Source organism: Phascolarctos cinereus, unplaced genomic scaffold (genome assembly GCF_003287225.1).
Source record: "Phascolarctos cinereus isolate Bilbo 61053 unplaced genomic scaffold, phaCin_HiC Scaffold_3;HRSCAF=262, whole genome shotgun sequence".
Classification (NCBI taxonomy): Eukaryota; Metazoa; Chordata; class Mammalia; order Diprotodontia; family Phascolarctidae; genus Phascolarctos; species Phascolarctos cinereus.
In genome coordinates, this window is record NW_027555736.1 from 204,574,454 (window position 1) to 204,593,731 (window position 19,278).

Sequence of the window (19,278 nt, forward strand, 5' to 3'; positions counted from 1 at the left end):
ATCTCTTCATCACCAGCAGATAAGACAATGGGCTATATCAATGAAGGCACAGTATCCTGAATCAGGGAAATGATTGTCTACACAGTGACTTACAAAGAAAACTGCAGTATGATACACAGCTCTAAGTACCACTTTTTTTCTTTTCTTTTTTTTTTTTAAAAGAAGGCTACTGACACACTGGAATGTTTTCAAATGGGAGGAAGTAGGATGGCGAGAGAATTGTACACCAGATACATAGGGAACAGCTGAAGGACCTGGAAATGCTTATCCTGAAGAAGGGAAGACATGAGAGATGACTTCAAGTATCTAAAGGACCATAAAAGGACACATAAAAAAGGCTTGTTCTAATTGGCACTAATTGCAACAGAAGGAACAATTTGGCTCAATGTAAGGAAAATTTCAGAGAATCACAGAAATCCAAAATCTTCCAGGAAGAGTTGGCTTCAATTTAACAAAAAGTTCACCAAATTCCAGGTTTAAAGATACCACAGGCTTAAGGAGAGCTAGAAGGAGCCTTGGGTAGCACCCAAGCTCAACATGATTTGACTTCTAAATTTTGCAAATGAGGAGTTAAGAGACTTGTACAAGTCCCCAGAGGTGGCAATAAGAAGTAGAGTTTGGATTTTAATCTAGGTCCTGACTCTAAATCAAGCACTCTACCCCCAAATCTTTTTTCAGAGGAACTGCTATCTAGCCAAGCCTTCCCCATGCTGTGCCTGTAAAGGTGATTTTTTTTTGAACCTCAAATATAGGACTTCACATTTATACTGGTTACATCTCATGTTATTAGTGCTATCCAACAATGAAATGAACTGCCAAGGAAGGCAATGGGTTCTTTATTACTGGAGATCTTGAACTGAGACTGGATAATCATTTCTTTAGACTGGATAATCATTTCTTGGGGTGATGGGGAGGGTTATCTGCTTAAGTGGGGAGACTGGGTTAGGTGACTTCTGAGAACCTGTCCAAATCAGAAAATTCTGATTTTTTCTTTTGGTCACAGCAAACCAACTTATTTGGTGAAGGACGAGTAGATGGCACCAGGCCTGAAGTTAGGAAGACCTGAGCTCAAATCCAGACTCGGACACTTACTAGCTATGTGACCCTAGGCAAGTCACAACCTCTGTCTCAGTTTCCTCATCTATAAAACGTGCTAAAAATAGCACGTAACCAACCTCCTAGGGTTGCTGCGTGGATCAAAATGAGAAAATATCTGTAAAGTGCTTAGTACAGCGCCTCGCATATATTAGACTCTACATAAATATTAGCTATTATTATTAGTATTAATTGCATTGAAGGGGCAGTCAAACTGAAGATATCAGAAGTGTTGATGTGAAAAGGATACTCTGACAAGACCCAGAAAAAATACTGGACGTAAGTCTGTCAACAAATTCAATCTTCTGCTTGGCTCTGAAACCTTCAAAACTCCTGAACAAGGGGTCTGAAACAACTCTCAGAACAAGAGAAAGCCAGAGGGCCTGAAGGAAAAAGGCAGACAGCAGCCCAAGAGGCATGTGCCTGGAGCCTACAATAGCTAGTGCGGACAGATTTTGAGCGACAGACTGTGCCCTTTCTACTAATAAGCTAGAAGGTGGAGGCCCCCAGGATTCCTCAGAATGCTCCCCAGACAGCTTCTGAACAGGAGAAGAGGCCCAAAGCTGTTGAACGCTCCTCTAATTGGATTCAGAATAGAACTTCACAACCAACTACAGCTCTGCAGAGAGCACAGCGAGACAATTAAGCCCTGTGCTAGAAAGTTTTTGCTCCCTATCCTTGAGCCAATTTCATCTAATCACCGCTTTGGTGACAAGTGCCTGGTATCATTAGGGCTGGAAGATGCCCCCTGAGCCACTGGAGCTTCTTATGAAGGCTACACAAAGTGAATTAGGGGTGGCTGTCCAAACGCCAATCCTGCTACAGAGGAGAATCAAAAGAACTTTATTCCTGCAAACTATGTAAATCTGAGTTACAACACTTTCAAGTTTATATTCTCCACATCTCCCACATATCCACAAAAACTCCTAGTGCCTTTGCTCATGCTGTTCTATATGACACAGTGGGAAAAGCACAGAGTCTACAGCCTTAGGACCTGGGTTTGAATCCTGATTCTGTTATGGGCCAGCCATACAACTCTGGGCACTTTGCTCCTCAGAGCCTCAAGTTCCCTAATCTGGAGGACTGGACCAGGTGATCTCTAAGATCCTTTCCTAATATAATTCGTAAGATCACTTTGGAATACTTTCTCATTATCTCCTGATTCCTCAAATGCTCCTCATTCTCTAAGATTTCATTCAGGATCTATCTCCTATAGGAATCCTTTCCCTCTTATCTCTCCTTTCTCCCAAGTCCCCTAACACTCAAAGTTTATACTCCATTACCTTGTACTTGAGGTGCAGGTGCATGAGAGTGTGTATGTGCATATATGGTTAGTATATACATACTCTATCAACTGATTGATACATACATAGATTTAGACACTAGGAAAGGGAGATGTATGTATATATTTCTGTTCTGGATCAGACCTGTGATTTCACTGGGAAAGGGAACAGCCAGGGAAGAAACTCCCTCAGCCAGCACAAATAAGCACCTGCTTTTTAACTGTGGAGACTGAAGAGTTTCCTGGGAAACCAAGAGCTAAAGTGACCTCTCCAAAAAGCTGAGAAGGAGGATTTGAACTCAGGTTTCCCAACTCCAAGGTTTGCAATCCATTTGCACAACAGTTCTTCCTCCTCCTTCCCCCGCCTATCTAGACAGAGTTTGTATTCTGCTGTTCTCAAATTGTCTCTTGTCTGTCAGTCTTGCTTCTTCAACGAGACTGTCAACTTTGTGAGGGCAAGGACTTAAAATCTGAGGACATCCCCCATAGGGCCCAGCACAGTTTTGCTACACAACAGATTTTCAAAATGAACTGGTGGAGTGAGAAACAGAGAAAACCAGAAAGAGCGAAGAAAAAGAACTGTCATTCTCCAGCTTGAAAATGGAATGACTGGCTCCCCACATCTCCCTCTATCTCCACATCGACCTATGAACATATCTATAATATGTTGTTATTTCTAAAGCTGGCGACCCTAAAGTAGAGGCTGGAAGGCCTCACTTGGAAAGCACCTCCCAGTTATCAGTGCAGAAATGATTGAAGCCCAAGACTATAATCACTGTAAGATTCCCACCTCAGAAAATGCTCATTGTCAGATCCAGAACTAAAGAAAAGTGAAGTTTCAGGTGGGAACAGGAGAGGGAGAGGGGAAGGAAGTGCACATGTGCGCACGCGTACACACACACACACACACACACACACACACACACACACACACACACACACACACACGGTCTTTCACTCACCTCATGAGAGTTGGTGCCGTGGGCCACTCTGGTTTTGCAAACTATCAGCAAGGGGAAGAAACAAAAAAGAAATGAATGTAATCATTACGAAAGGTGACTAAAATTACCAGATTTCCCAGAAGACACATTGCCTCGTGACCAGGAGATATAAATGTCAGTTAACACCTCAAATGTTTTTAGCCTTCAGTGTGAGAGATAGGGCTTACAATACTGCTTAAGAATTCCACATACAGATTACCACCAACAAAAACTGAGCTCCTCACAAATCACTTAATGCCACCCGAATGCAGATCATGGGGAAGACTGCCCCCCACAAGTCTGAAAAGGTATCAGATCTCTGTTTCCTTTTTAAATGGTCTCAGTGCCACCAATGCCACCAAATTACTAATGGTCACTTCCAAGATAGCAATGTTATTCCACTGAACAATGAATGGGATCCATCAGCCCAGGCCCAGAAGACTCTAGGAAGAGAGATCAGGTTTACAGCAAGTTTGCAGCACTTTTGAAAAAAGTATTGTAGGCAATATACACAATTCTAGGACCACAAAAAGTATATTTACATACTGAATGGGAAGGCCAGTCCGTTCTTCTCCAGAAGCTGCATGGTGTCTTCTCCACATACGCTTGTGAGCTCCATGAAGGGTGGGGAACAGATCCGTTCATCTACAAGACAAAAGAAAACAGAAAGATTGATTGGGCTGGTAGGAGCATTCTTTTTCCTCCCAAGTGGCTTCAGTGAAAACAAATGTGATTTTCCTGGTTTCCTGACTTGTTCTTGGAAATATGATTAAAAATTTCATCAGAAATGTCACACTATTTATTCATTCTTTCATTCATTTATTAAGTGTCTGCTGTGTGCAGAGCACTAACAGGCACAAGGTGTGGAGACAAAATCTAGGTAGTTCTTTATAAACTGTAAATACAAAGCCCTACTTAACTCTAATGTCACCTCTTCCACTAAGTGTTACCCAATAGCTAAGACATAACATAGCACTTCATTTTGCTACTTCAAACTTATTATAAGAGCCAGGGCTTTGATCTCTAGTGGCAGGATTATAGTAAATCCACGGTCTCTGGAAATCTTTAGGGCAAAAGAGTCTCCAGATCCAAAGGATTCTTGCAGGTAGTTAGCACAGTGAATAAAGCACCTAGGACTGAGTCAGGAAGACTCAATTTCCTGAGTTCAAATCTGCCCTCAGACATTTACTAGCTGTGTGACCCTGGACAAGTGATTTAACCCTGCTTGCCTCAGTTTACTCATCTGCAAAATGAGCTGGTGAAGGAAATGGCAAATCACTCCAGTATCTCTGCCAAGAAAATTCTAAATGGAAGGTTATGAAGAATCGGACACAACTGAAAAAGACTGAACAACAATCTCGGAACTGTCTCCGGTGAATCTGATTCAAGCTGCCAGCATCAGTTTTCCTTACAAAGGCCCATTAGAAGTACAATACGACACATTGTGAGAAACCTGGCATCTGGAAAAGACCTCTGGTGTTTACTTATTATTCTTATTTCTGGCCGGCAGTCTCAAAGTGACTTTTACATTTTGTTTTTTTGAGAAGCGCAATATTGGCTTTCAGGGAAGCACAGAGCTTCTGCCTACATCTCTGTTGACTGTTGGCTCCACTTGCAAAGTTGAATGCTCAAGTCCTTCAGCTCAGTCACAGGAGGTCAGAGGCAGAAGGAACCTTAGAGATGATTTAGTGTTGACGTAAACAGGCCAAATCCAAACTACTGCCTCTTTGTGCAAGGCCAGCAAGCTAAGTAAGGATAGTTTTTACATTTTTAAATATTTTGTTGTATTTAAAGATATAAAAATTGTTCTTCGCTCCTAGCCTGACCCCAGATCTAGTCTAATTTACCTTAAGAAGTTAAGAGATTCATCCCTTATTTCTATTCAGTTATATTTAAGAGGCTACAAGTCTGGAATTGGGATGGAAAGCATTGAGGGACTTACTGTTTTTGCTGTGATTATCTACAAAGGACAGGGAAAACTTCTGCAAGGTTCAATTCAAACCTGAGGGCATTCTTGAAAGGACAGACCTTGTCATACTAAAGGGAAAGTTACTCAAAAAACTCCAGTGGCTCCCTATTATCTCCAGGATCAAAGACAAAAATCTTCTCTTTGGAATTCAGTTCAAAATGCTCTCCCTCCCCCTCTTCCATTTTTCTTACACCTTACCTCCCCACCACATACTCTTTGATCCAGTGAACCTGACCTCCTTGCAATTTCTCTAGCAACATATCTTCTACCTCCTGGCATTTTCATTGGTTGTCTGGAATGTACCTGGAATGCTCTCCCTCCCCCTCTTCCATTTTTCTTACACCTTACCTCCCCACCACATACTCTTTGATCCAGTGAACCTGACCTCCTTGCAATTTCTCTAGCAACATATCTTCTACCTCCTGGCATTTTCATTGGCTGTCTGGAATGTGCCTGGAATGCTCTCCCTCCTCATCTGTTTCTCCTGGATTCCCTGGCTTCTCTAAGTCTCAGCTAAAATCTCACCTTCTATAGGAAACCTTTCTCAACTCTTCTTCATTCTAGTGCCTTCCCTCTGTGAAAAAGATTTTCTATTTATCCTGTGTATTAGCTCATTTGTTCATATTTGTTTACTTATTTTCTCCCCCATTAGTCTTTGAGGCCCTTGAGGGAAGGAACTGTCTTTTAGCCATTTTTGTATAGTATAGTATATAAGCATATAGTAAATGCTTAATAAATGTTTATTCAAAGAAACTGAATTCTCTAGTGGTAACATTGCCCATGGTCTTCATGGGACTCCAAAGAGACCAACCACTCTTTCAAGGCCATGTAAGCTAAGGTTCTTCCAACCAAGAGTCCCTAATGAATTACTCAGGAAGTTGGGAAAACTCATGAAAAGTGGGGCAAATGAACATTCACACAAAGGTGAGCTGAGACAAATATTTACTAGCATTCTACATTTGACTAAATGTACTTGATATTCTGTGTCATCAGAATCTCATCTGGAATAGATTAGATATAAAAGAATCAGAAACAACTAAATTTAACAACTTGGGAAAGGACTTCCTCATTGAACAAGAAATTGTAGGTCAACTGGAAAGCAGTTTGGCAGGAAGTAGGTTTAAACTAGGATCATATACCATAAACAACAGTAAGTATCAAATGAATATATGACTAAATGCAAAAGGCCATATCATGAAAAAAAGTTACCAGAGCTTAGAATAAGTACTTTTCACATTTATAAATGGTTAAGAAGAATTCTTAATCAAATAAGGGACAAAAGTGATCACAGAAGACAAAATAAACAATTTCAAATACGTAAAATTAAAAAGCTTCTGTGCAAACAAAATCAATTTAGCTAGAATTAGAAAACTTTCATATGGGAAAAATTATTGAATTACATATTTCTGAAAAGTCTATTTCCCAAGACATACAGAGAATTAACAAAATATATAAAAGCCAGAGCCAAAGATAAATGGTCAAAGGATAGTAGTTTTAAAATTAATTATAAACTAACTTTGTCAGAGGCTAATTATTGATGTCATTCATCTGGCCAGATAGTCCACAGCATATATAATAAAAACGTAAATTAAACCAACCAAGGTTTTATCTCATGTCCAGCAAACTAAAGAATATGTACATGTATACACAAAAATCAATGCTTGCATGGATTGTGGGAAGAAAGACACAATAATAAAATATTGGTGGAACTGTAGATTAATATAAACATTCTAGAAAACAACTTGAAATTAGATAAGAAATGCATCTGTTTATAGCCTTTAACTAAAGAATCCTACATTGGGACATACGCTTCAATGAGTTCAAAGTCAGAAAGAAAGCTCTCATAAATACTAGAATTTCTTAACAGCACATTTTGTGGGAGCAAAGAACTGGAAATAAATTATAGTATATTAATATAATGGAATATTGTTGTGCCTTAAGAAATGATAAATAAGAGGAATTCAGAAAAACAAGATGTCTTATACAAACTGATGCAGAATGAAGTAATCACTACCAGGAAAACAATACGAATAAGGACTACAATAATGTAAACGGAAAGAACACTAAATTGAAGCCAAATATTTTATAACTGTATTGAATGATCTTGGCCCCCAAGAACTGAGGAATAAATGCATAGTGGGAAACTGGGGGTTTAGAATGCTGACTATGCTGTCTGTGAAGGTTGTTTTCAACTCAGCTGTTTTTCTTTGTTAAAATGCAAAGTTCAATAGGTAAAGTGGATGAGTGAAGGCGAAAAGCACATCTAGAAAGGAAAAGATAAAAATAAAAGACATCAGTAAAAACTAAGGGGGGAAAAAAAGAAGAATCTTAGTTACCAGTCTAAATTACCAACATTTTCACACTTCGAAAGCTTGAGTCATATACTCTGTATGTCGCCACCATTACCTCTCAGTAATTAGCAATTCCCCAAAGGTGTTCTGGCTAGATGTCAACATTCACTGTACCTTAAAGTTAGTTCCTTGCTTTTTCTACAAACCAAAACCAAGCTGAGCTTACAGCCAAAGTTGCTAAGTTGCTGATGCTTGCAGAGGAAGAGTCTAGAAATGTGAGGGATGGGCAAAGTCTAGTGGGAAAACAGGTGGTAGCCAAAAATTACTGGGCTAAGGAGGAGAGCATCTGATGTTGGGAAATTCTGGATGACTGGTTACCCATTTTTTCACAAGGAAAGATGAGATAGGGATGGAAGAAGGAAAACATTTCTGAGCCAGGGATTAGAGAGTCTCAGGAGGAAAAAAAGTTAGTAGTTAGAAGTGATGACTTTGGGGAAACGAAGATGGAGAAGAGAAAGATTTGGCAGAGGGCTACACAGAAAAAAGAAACAGATATTTTATTATTATTTGGTAAACACCCAAAGAGGTCAATCATAGGAGTAAAAAGTGAAGAGGGATCCCCCTTGAGAGTTCAAATGACTTGTGTTTGAGTACGTGCCCTAATTTAACTTGCTTTGTGACCTTAGTCAAGTCATTTAACTTTGCTAAACCTTAACTTCCTCAACCACAAAACCAGAATAATATTTACACCACTTGCACCTCATAGTATTTGAAAAATCCTAAACTGATGTATTAAATAGGAGCTATACTATTAAAAGGGGCAAGGGCAAGGACAAGGACAGAGGGAGGACCAGTCTGGGCTTTAGAATAGGCTTCATGCCCTTGGGACAGGGTGGTATACTTAAAAAGTGCACTGGACTGAAATCTGAAGACCTGGGATTGAGTTAAGCTTTGATAGTTATAAACACCTGTACAATCTTGGGCAAGTGATTTCCACTCTAATAGCACCCAGGAAGACAGACTAGTAGACATGGGCATGAGGCTGTCCTCTAGCCCTGAAACATACTCCTTCCTCATCTTTATCTTTTGGAATCCCTAATTTCCCTATGCAAAGTAAGATTCTTAGTTACCCTGAAAATTATATGAATTTACCATGGGGATCCCATGGGTTGAATTATTTGGAAGAAAATTAAATCATGTGGGATGCTTCCCTTTTGTTACCACATATATTCCTTTTTTTTTTTAACTCTGTTTTACCTTTAAGCTAGAAATGTTTCTGTGGGTAGAACTGATGTGCCCCTGCCCCTGTATCTAACTGTGGTATTTTTAGACACGTAGGGTTGCCTGGGAACCCACAGAGCTGGAATTGCCTAGAAAGAAATCAAAAAGACAAACCACTGCCTAGACAGTCCCACTACTTTTTCACAAAGAGCACTTCCTCCAAGAACCTTCAAGGACTCTTGCAAATGGGGGGGGGGAGGGGGGGAGAGGAGCGGGAAAAGAGATTGACTGTGAAGAAGGCCTTGAATAGCCAAGAAGCAAACAAAATGCCAACTACAGCTTACCAGTTCAAGGAACATAATGAAATGCACAGGGGAAAGGATGCTGGTCTCAGGATCTGAGAGCCTAGATTTGAGTCTAACTCCTGTACTAAGTTAGGTATTAAAAGTTTTAAGCTATCAAAGCTTAAAACTGCATTAAGACTTTAGGGGCACCCTGTATACATGAGATCTGTGATTGTGGACAAATCTCTTTAGGTCTCTGAGTTTCGTTTTCCTTCTCTATTAAATAAGGAGACTAAAATCCATGCCTCTACTAGACAGGGCTGTTGTAAGCAAGATGCTTCCTAAAACATAATACTATAGACAGGAAAAGGGAAAGGAAGTGGACCTGTGATTTCTTTGGTATAGGAAGCAGCCCTAACTAATGTAGGTCAGCTCTTTCTCTACAGTTTACAATCTTAGAGAGTACTGAGAAGTTAAATGACTTGCCTGGTATCATTAAAGCCAGTATTTGTCAGAGGCAGGACTTGAACCCAGGTCTGCCTAGCTCTAAGGCCAGCTCTCCAGCCCAGTGCTTAACATAGTAAATGCTTGTTGACTTGACTCTAGCCTCAATGTTACACTGATTCCGATCTTATCATTCTTGAGATAGAGCTATGGCTTCCAAGAGTCACAAAACACTTTGGGGTCTGGAAAGTAGAATATCTAGCATTTACACATTACTTATATTTGTATAACACAAGGACTGAATGCTCTTTCTGGATTCTTCCTTACCTTTAAAAAGAACCTCCTCCCACCCCCAAATCAATTCCTTTCTTCTGTAGAGAAATGTGCTTTTGTGTCTTTGATGACTGAAGGGATATGTAGGTTCTTACTATTACCCTTAAAATATCTCCTTGTTCAGGTATCAAGAAAGAATCAGCAGGAATGTCAGCACTGAATCTCATAAGATGACCCAATTTTTAAATTCAAATGTCTTTCAGGAGACCACAACAGCTCTATAAGTAATATATAATATAATGATATATAACATTATATAAATAATAGAAAATACAATAGTGCTCCAATAAGAGAGGGCATTTGATGCATATACAGGGATGGAACATTCCAGTTACATAATTTCTATTCCATCCTTGAGGGAAAGCCCCATCATATCTGAATGGGTTAGAGAGAGCAGCCACCATATCTGCCCCCACCCCACCCCCACGCCAGTCCTATGGTCCTGTGGGAGTGAAAAGTATTAGATGGTGAATAATAAATGGGAGAGCACCAACAAGCTCAAGCAAATGGGTCAGGGCATTCACAGTCCAAGCACAATGCTTGTTCCAAGGATAACACACAGGGAAACATGGTTATTGGCTTGTATTCACTCACTTCAGCGTGGTGAGTTTATCAGAAGGACCAGCCACTGAGGCCAAGGCCTGACAGTAAGTCTAGCAGTCTAACCAGAGAGCAAAAATATGTTGATGAGAGAGAAGGTCAAACCAAGAGTGAAGTCAGAAAGGCCAGCCCACAGGGGACAGGGTCTGCAGCATGGAGCCTCTGAGCAGCCAAAGACAAATCTGTTTACCCTACAGTGTTTTCAACAGCCTATCACCCTCTACTATAGAATGTTCTCATCATCAATATCCCCGCCCCCCCCCGAAAAACCAAACACACTTCATTCAACCCTGCTGTCACTCCCAAGAAGCAGGTTATTATTAGATCATTCTACCCTAAAGGTGAGATTAGGAGACTTACTCCAGTTCGTTCTTTCAACTCCAAAAAGAATTATCAAATGATCAGTCTAAGGCACTACGGCGATACAAAGATGAATAATGATGTTACACCTGTGTTCAAGGAGCTTATCATCTATTGGCAGACATCATAACTATAAGGTGTTCCAAAAGTTCTCGTCCAATTTTAAGCTTAAAGCTCCACTAAGACTTCTGGGATACCTTTTATATAATTCAAAACAGAACGACATCAGCGCTATGAGAGGGGTATTAACGGAGGAGGAAAGAGTTCTCTTTCACTCAGGAGGATCAAGAGAAGTTTCAGGGAAAAGGTGGTAGTCAACAGGGGTTCACTGAAGTACTTGGTTGTGTTGGGCTGGTTTTTGTCTTTGTTTTTTGAGGAGGGGGAATACTAGTAAAGAAAAGTCATGCTTTAGATAAATCTAGCAACAAGGGCAAGAAGACTTATGAAGAATTCCAGATGTGGGAAGATCAAGTAAGAACATATAAAAATGATCTTGGTGAGAAGCAAGGAAGCTCTGAATTGGGTGGTGGCAGGGGGAATTGAGAAGAGAAGGACGGATTTTAGAGGTATTACAGAAATAAAACAGATGAAAATTAGACACAGACTGAGAAACAGTACTAGTGGTACTACTACTAGTAGTCATAACTCACATTCATATAACACTTTCCTCACAATAACCTTTCAAGGTAGCCAGCTTAAATATTATTTGTAAATATTAAATATTTACAGATTAATATACTAAGGCTTAAAAGAGTTTGCCAGGGTGGAGGCAATTAAATAGCAAGCAGATAGTGACAAGGCTGAGGAAGTAACAAGTTTGGAACTTAAGGCATAGGACGAAAAGAGGTAACAGTACTTTGAAGAAAGAACAATGCTGCTGGAAAACTTAGGAACATTTTGTAGGAAGAGAGGAAAAAGTCAGTAGAGAGGAAGAGAGTGAAGTCACAAGATGGAGGAGAAAATGGGTAAAGCACAACTGAAGGTGGGTAAAGGCTGTATAAACAATGAGATTATCCTTAGGAAAAAAGAGGGGGGCATTCTTCTCCCTCAGAAACAGGGAAAAAAAGGAAAAAGAAGAAAATAGTAAAGAATGGGAAACAGTACAAGATAAAATTTTGAGGAATTGAGAGAAAGAATTGAGGGAATTCATGTTGGTTGGTTTCTTCCTCTATTACAAGAGACAAGGTCATTACCAGCTGAGAGTAAGACCGATCAGAAGACAGAGTTGAGGCTTGAATAGAAAAGGTCACAAATGGAGTTACTACAGGTAACAGTCTTCCTGGACCTCCTAACTTCTACTCTAAGATTCCCTCCAGATTAAACTGTCTCCCTGAACTTTGATAAACTTAAGATTGCTCCTGGGTGCTACCCTATCACTGCATTCAATAGAAAGGCGAGATTTCTCACAGAGTTAACAATACACATTCTGGAAGGACTCAACACTTGGCACTAAAACATACTAGAGAAGTCACAGCCCTCTTCTGTTTTTAGTTACTGCTGTACAAAAACCCAGAATTTAATTCCCCTTTCCTGGGCTGTCAAATAGTCCCTAGTCCCCAGAGGTTAGATGGTTTATTATGGCAGGAAACATCCTTATTCCACTGAGTAATGGGATACAATGTTTTGCATTAGACTATGCACAGGAAAAGGTGGGACTGAAACTCCAAAGGGATTTTTAGCTTTAACTCCATTTTGAAAGAAAAAAGAATTATCAAAACAATCAAGAAATAAACTTATGACTGAAAGTAGTACCACGTTAGATATATGTTGACATTAGAAATGTGAACTAGAAACCTACCAGGCTTTTATCTGGCAGCAGCTAGCAGCTAGGGTGCTGTGCCAACTTCCCATCAAGCTGGGATGTGGTATGCTGGAAAGAATGATGGATTTATCATCAGAGAACCTCATTATGAACCCTAGCCTCTGCTAGTTACTACCTGTGTGATCTTGGGCCAGTTACTTAAACTTTCTGAGCCTCAATGAGAAGACTGGACTTGATGGCCTGGAAAGTATTTTTCCAGATCTCAATCTGTGATCCTTTTCAGAAGAAAAGCTTGGCCTTTAGGTAGCTACCACCACCAGGTAAATGGTGATTAACGATTAGGCTGTATGTATCAAATGGTTGCATTTACCCACAGCATGAACACCCTAAAACACCTGAGTGAAATAGAGAAGTTTTTCAACAGTTAAATACAAATTCTAAAACAGATGTAGGCATAGGTACTTCTTTCACAACTGCAGATCACTATTATTTGTATTGTACCCATTGCTATAGATATACATTATCTTCTCCACCTACATTGCAAGCACTTCAAGAGTAGAAGCTTCATCCACCTCCAGAGAAAGAACTGATAGAGTCTGAATGTAGATCAATGCATACCTTTAAAAAAACTTTATTTTTCGGGGGGGGGGGGAGACAGACGAGGAACAGAGTGTCTGTGTTTTCTATTGCAATATGGCTAATGTGGAAATACATTTTGCATGACTGCACAAGTATAATCTATATTGAAGTGCTTTGCCTTCTCAAGAAGGGGTGTGAGGAAGGAACGAGAGAATTTAGAACTCAAAATTTTAAAAAATGTTAAAAATTGTTTTTACATGTAATTGGAAAAAAAAAATTAAAAAAAAAGTAGTGACTTTTCACTCTTGTCTTTGTATCTCCAGTGCCTAGCACAGTGCCTGGTCCCAACCTATGATTATTGCTTTGATGGAGATGCAATGAGCTTACATTTTAGTGAAGGAGATAACAATACACATAAAAATGTACACTGCATACATAAGCCAATAAATACAAACATATATAAAGTAATGAAGGGTAATTTAGGAGGGAAGGCATTAGCAATTAAGGGAATCAGGAAAGAATTTTGGAAGCTCAGCTAATTGGCACATTCATGAAAGAATGATAAAGCCTGAGCTATACCTTAATAGAAGAGAGGATTCTACACTGTAGAAAAAAAGAGTGCATTCCAGATATGGGAGATAGCCAGTGAAAAGGAACAGAAGTCATAGATGGTATATCATGAAGGAGGAAGAGATAATGCCTTCTTCTTTTATTTGCCTCCATAGAGCTTATACAGTAGGTACTTAATGAATAGCTGGCTGACTACTGAATAAATGTTTGTTAGTCGAATACCTTAGGAGATAGCATGAGTTGCTAGATCCCAAAATTAATTACAGGAGGGTTACCTCCTAATGAAGGAGTTCTCTGAACTTAAGTTGGCCTTCGCACCACAGACATATAGTCTAGTGGTGGGCCCATATTCAAAATGCTTCCATCTTGGAAGTAGGTTCTACTAAAGCTTGAGCTTCTCTGAATACAGCCTCCAAGAACTCAGGGTCACTTACATATCATGGTTTTGGAAGTGGACTTAAGTAGGGAAGGACATTGTTGTTTGTCCTTCAGTTCTTGAAAAGGACCATGACATCACGAAGGTGATGCCATGACTTGGAAGTGAATTGGATTTAAGTGGGTCCAGCGCTAAGATACAGATCAGGTCTAGAGATGTGCTAAGCTCTGAGAACACAAAGAAAGGCAAAAACATGGTCCCTGCCCTCAATGAGCTGCTATTCTAAGACAGAGAAGGGGAATTAATACTAATGCAGTGAAGTTGAAGGAGTTGGGAACAATGAAAAATGAAACTGTCACACTCCTAGCCCCTACCAGGACCAAGAGTAGTCTTAGCAAGCGCTGAAGTATATATTGCTTCTAGTGAGCCCTAAGTCAGTCATCATATATTGTTCCCAGATGGTGATCACCACAACAAGGCCATATTGCTTCAACTTGGCCACAGACAAGACAACATGAAGGGAAACATTCAGCAGCAACAGCTCTCACTAGCAGTGGGTAGAAGGATATGATAGCAATAATTGGCCAGTGGGCCATTCAAAAAATTTTCAAATACCAAAAACTGGTGATGGGCAGTCCCTAACACTCGTGTCTTTAAAAACCACTACCGAAGAGGAAGAACATGAAACTAATTGGGGAGTTTAGAACAAGGAGTCCCATTTATTATGTTAAATAGGACTCCTTGTTCTAAACTCTCCGATTAATACTATCTATCCAGTGAGAGGTGATATTTCTTCGTGGAAATAACACAAAGCAATCCAAAGACTTTGGATACTAGCCCTGGACGTCACTGTCAATAGCAGGCCCCAACTAATCAAGTGTCAGGCTGGGCAAGTCATTTCCCCATCTCCACTCCCTGTTCCTTCACTTAATAAATGAGAGGTATGAATGAAGTAAGTAATCTGTAAGACTCTGCCCCACATTCTATACTCTGTGTCCTAATCTTCTGCATTTTAAGTTTCCTTCTAGTTTCAACACGAATATTCTGCATTCCTAGGCTCTTTCAAACTCAGGCATCCTATGATTTCACGACTGAAGCAAAAGCACTCAAATCAATTTCAAAGTGTATAGGGACAGCTTGGAGCTAATATGTGTGTGTGTGTGTGTGTGTGTGTGTGTGTGTGTGTGTGTTTGGGGGTTAGGCAACTGGGGTTATGTCACTTGCCCAGAGTCACACAGCTGGTGAGTATTATGTGTCTGAGGCTGGATTTGAACTCAGGTCCTCCTGACTCCAGGGCCAGTACTCTATCCACTGTGTCACCTAGCTACCCTGGGGCTAATATAATTTGTGAAGGAAAAAGACTGACGAGTAGGTCAAATCAGGGTGCAAACCATCTTTCTCCTTTCTTGGTAGCCTTTTTTTTACGTTATGAATGCCTTGTTTCTAGAAAGAGAGGCTTTGTCTACATATTTTCTCGTACACTGTCACAAAAAAGCATATTTCTCTCTGATTCTGATTCTACACTCGAAGCTCTGCTTTTTTCTAAGACACACAGCCCTGGAGAGGGAAGAAAGTTTTATTCACTAGACTAGTTCTGTTCTGTTCTTTGCTTTTTTCCAACTATAGGGGCACTAGAAGCTGAGAAAGAAGTATCCACTGCTGTCTGTTCTTGGGTTAGCACTGATTTTTAAAAAATATACATATATTCATTCATTTAATTTTATTAAACATCCATTCAAAGAATTTTCTGCTAGTGGCCTGTTTTGTTGGGTTGTTGGTTTTGTTTTGTTTTGTTTTCCAATGATAATTTAAGGTTACAAATCCTATAGGAAGAGGCAGGTCTAAGACTTCTAAACAACGCCCATGAAATCTCTTGAGATTTACCCTACACCAAACTCTGGTCATCCTAAATATTTCTGCATTTTCTGAGAAATTACATAATAAATATTAATGGTTCGCATTTCTGTAGCACTTTTAAAGTTTGCAAAATGTTATTCTCACAACCACTCCATGAGGTAGGTATCCTAAATATTATTACTCCCATTTTAAAGATAAGGAAATTGAGACAAAGAAAAGTTCAATGACTTGCCCACAGTCATACAGAAAATTGAGTTAGAATTTGAATTCAAGTCTTACGATTCCAAAGAGTATTCTTTCCATCAAAACACAGCCACATATCATGGCTAATGTTAACATCAAGTGGTCAAACACGGAAGGCACATTACTTGGCAAGACCATTTATCCAGTCACATTTGTGCCATACACTATATGGGGGCTAAAGGATGGTCAGCAAGAGAACCAAGGAGGGAGAATTGAAGGAAATCATTCATACATGTAACACTTAGGCATTCTAGTGACATAAAACAGAATTAGAAAGATAAAATAACATTTACCCTGATCAATAACTTGGGCATCACTTTTACCCCTCATTCTGTGCTACTTCTCAAGTCTAGTCATTTACCAAGACCTACTAATTCCACCTCTGCAAAAGCTCTCCCATCCTTTTTGTTAAAAACTAACTTTGCTCAGAGACAAAGAAATTTAACATCTTTTTATTGAAATAATCTTTTGATTTTATATCATCTTCTGTCCAGATATTCTTCATATCCTATTTCCAAATATCCAAGAAAACCCTTCCCCCATCCTGTACCCAGTTAGTTACATCTTATAACAAAGATTTCATTTCTTTTTTTTGTTCTTTTGTTATTTTTTTTTTAGGCAATCAGGGTTAAGTGACTTGCCTAGGGTCACACAGCTAGTAAGTGTCATATAACAAAGATTTCAAAAGAGAAGGGTAAAAACAGTTCAGCAAAACTAACTAACCTATCAACTGTGAAGGACAATACATGCAATATTCCACACGATCACTGACCCATCTTTAAAAGGGGAAGGGAGAAAGTACATCTTCCTCCTCTAACTTCTAGGCTAAATGAGCCCTTTTTTTTTTTAAGGCTACTGGGGTTAAGTGACTTGCTCAGGGTCACACAGCTAGTATCAAGTGTTTCGTCTGAGGGCAGATTTGAACTCTGATCCTGTGTTATATCCACTGTGCCACCTACCTGCCCCAAGACCATCTTAATAAAGGCCCTTACCTGTCTGGAATATTTCAAGTCACCTCGAAGGTCTTCTCACTCCACTATCTCATCTTTCAGATACTGCCTAACACAAATTTGTGCTCCCTTGTGCATATATTTGGCCACATCACTTTGCACAAACCCTTAAATTGTTCCTGAATGCCTCCCTTGAGTTAAGTTCAAATTCCTTCATCTGGCTGCCTGACCCCTAAAGGGAGTTATTATTTTATTTTTGTACTTGTATCCTCACTGCCTACCACAGCTAACTGTATATTATTTTCCAGGTTCTACTCTCTTCACTTTTCATTAACGCATGTCTTTCCATTCTACTCTGTAATTATCATTTCTTACTGCCCAGTACACAACTTTTTTTAAGACAATTCACAATGAAGGGACATCTAACAAAGGTATATCCAAAAATATAAAAAGCCAAACGCTATTTCAATAAGGAAATTCAACTGTAAAGGTTCCAGTGGCCTGATCTGAGTCATATTGGGAAATGGGCAGGGTCAGGATCCTTGGTGCAGCAGAAAGTAATCTAGCTAACCCAACCTTTCCATTTCCACCCTACCCTCCACCCATCCCTCCCAGCCTCTCTTTCGTGACTTAAAATGTTTCAGGTAGACTTTGCTTTCCTCTTGTCTATCCCTCAGCTCCCTAGCCTGCTTTCAGCATGAAGCACCAATGCAAATTAGTCAAGACCAGTGCTGTTCAAATAAAGAGAACTATCTACCTGCCAACCAAACTTTTCCTAACAAAGTTCCTTACTTTTTAAAAGCTATAAACTTTAGACTCTAACTTTTTTCCTCTTTGCATCTTGCTCATCCCCCCAGCTCGCTCTTAGGATCATAGTTTGCTAGAGCTGATATTTCGTTCAACCCCAAATTTGTACACATTGAGGATATTAACATCAGGGAGGAGAAATGGTGTTATCCATTGGTCACAAAGCCAGTAAATGTCAGAGGTAGGATTTGAATCTAGGCATTTCTGACTCTGGCACCCTCACTACTAGACCAGGATTGATTCTAATAATAGTTCTAACTTCATCTACAAAGCCTGTTGAAGCAAAGCAAAACTATCTGCTGTTGGAAACCCATTACTGAAGCCCACATGACGCTCTACTCCTTTCTCAAAGTTTCTCGTGCTGAAGCAATGAGAAGATACTGAACAAGGAGACCTCATTTTTTCAATAAATGTGTCAGGAATAGTAAGTCAAAATTTAGAAGTTCAGATATATTATAAGACTATTAGAAGAACTCGTATTTAAAGAAGCCCTATCAAAAGGCAAACAATTATATTATTTAGGTCTAAAAGGAGCTTTAGAATTCTAAAGTCATCTAAAGCAAAGTAATTTCCTCTTAAAGTCAGTCTGAAGTCTCTACTTGGCAGCTGGATTTAAATTCCAATTTCTCTAATTAAGTACAGGTCACTGTACCTCTCTGGGGTTCAGTTTCCTTATTCTAAAAATGAGGAGTTGGCATCAGATTGGCAGAAAAAGACAAAAAAAGGAAAATGACAACTGTTGAAGGGGTTATGGGAGGACAGGAACATGAATGTACTGCTGGTGAAGTTGTGAAGTGGTCCAACCATTCTCAAAGCAATTTGGAACTAGACCTAAAAAATCATTAAACTATGCATACCCTTTGACCTAGAGCTACTACAACTACTAGGAATATATCCCAACAACATCAAAGAAAAAGAGAAAAGACCCATATATACAAAAATATTTATAGCAGCACTTTTTGTTTCATCAAAGAACTGGAAACAAAATAGTTGACAATTATGGGGACTGGTTGATTAAATCATTGTATATGGATGTCTTGAAAGACATTATGAAAAGGTCAAATTCAGAGAAATTTATAGAGATTTTTATGAACTGCTGCAGATTTAAGTGAGCAGAACCAGAAAAACTGTTATAAAATGACCACAGCATTATAAATGAAAAACAACTTTGGAAGACTTCAGAATTCTGGTTAGTGTAATAAACAATTACGACTCCAAAAGACTGATGATGCTAGCATCCTTCCTACTTCCCTTGATGGAGAAGTGATGAACTAG

At 39.4% G+C, this 19,278-nt stretch overlaps 1 protein-coding gene across 3 annotated transcripts in view; it reads right to left on the reverse strand.

Annotated features, from left to right (window-relative positions):
• ITPK1 (inositol-tetrakisphosphate 1-kinase) overlaps positions 1-19,278 on the reverse strand; it is a 301,192-nt gene that overhangs the window by 38,347 nt on the left and 243,567 nt on the right. For all 3 annotated transcript variants that reach the window (XM_021000285.2, XM_021000286.2, XM_021000284.2), the window contains exons 6-7: positions 3,904-4,002; positions 3,340-3,380 (exon numbers count right to left, since the gene is read on the reverse strand). In XM_021000285.2, coding sequence (XP_020855944.1) covers positions 3,340-3,380; positions 3,904-4,002 — 140 coding nt within the window. The remainder of the gene's footprint in view (positions 1-3,339; positions 3,381-3,903; positions 4,003-19,278) is intronic.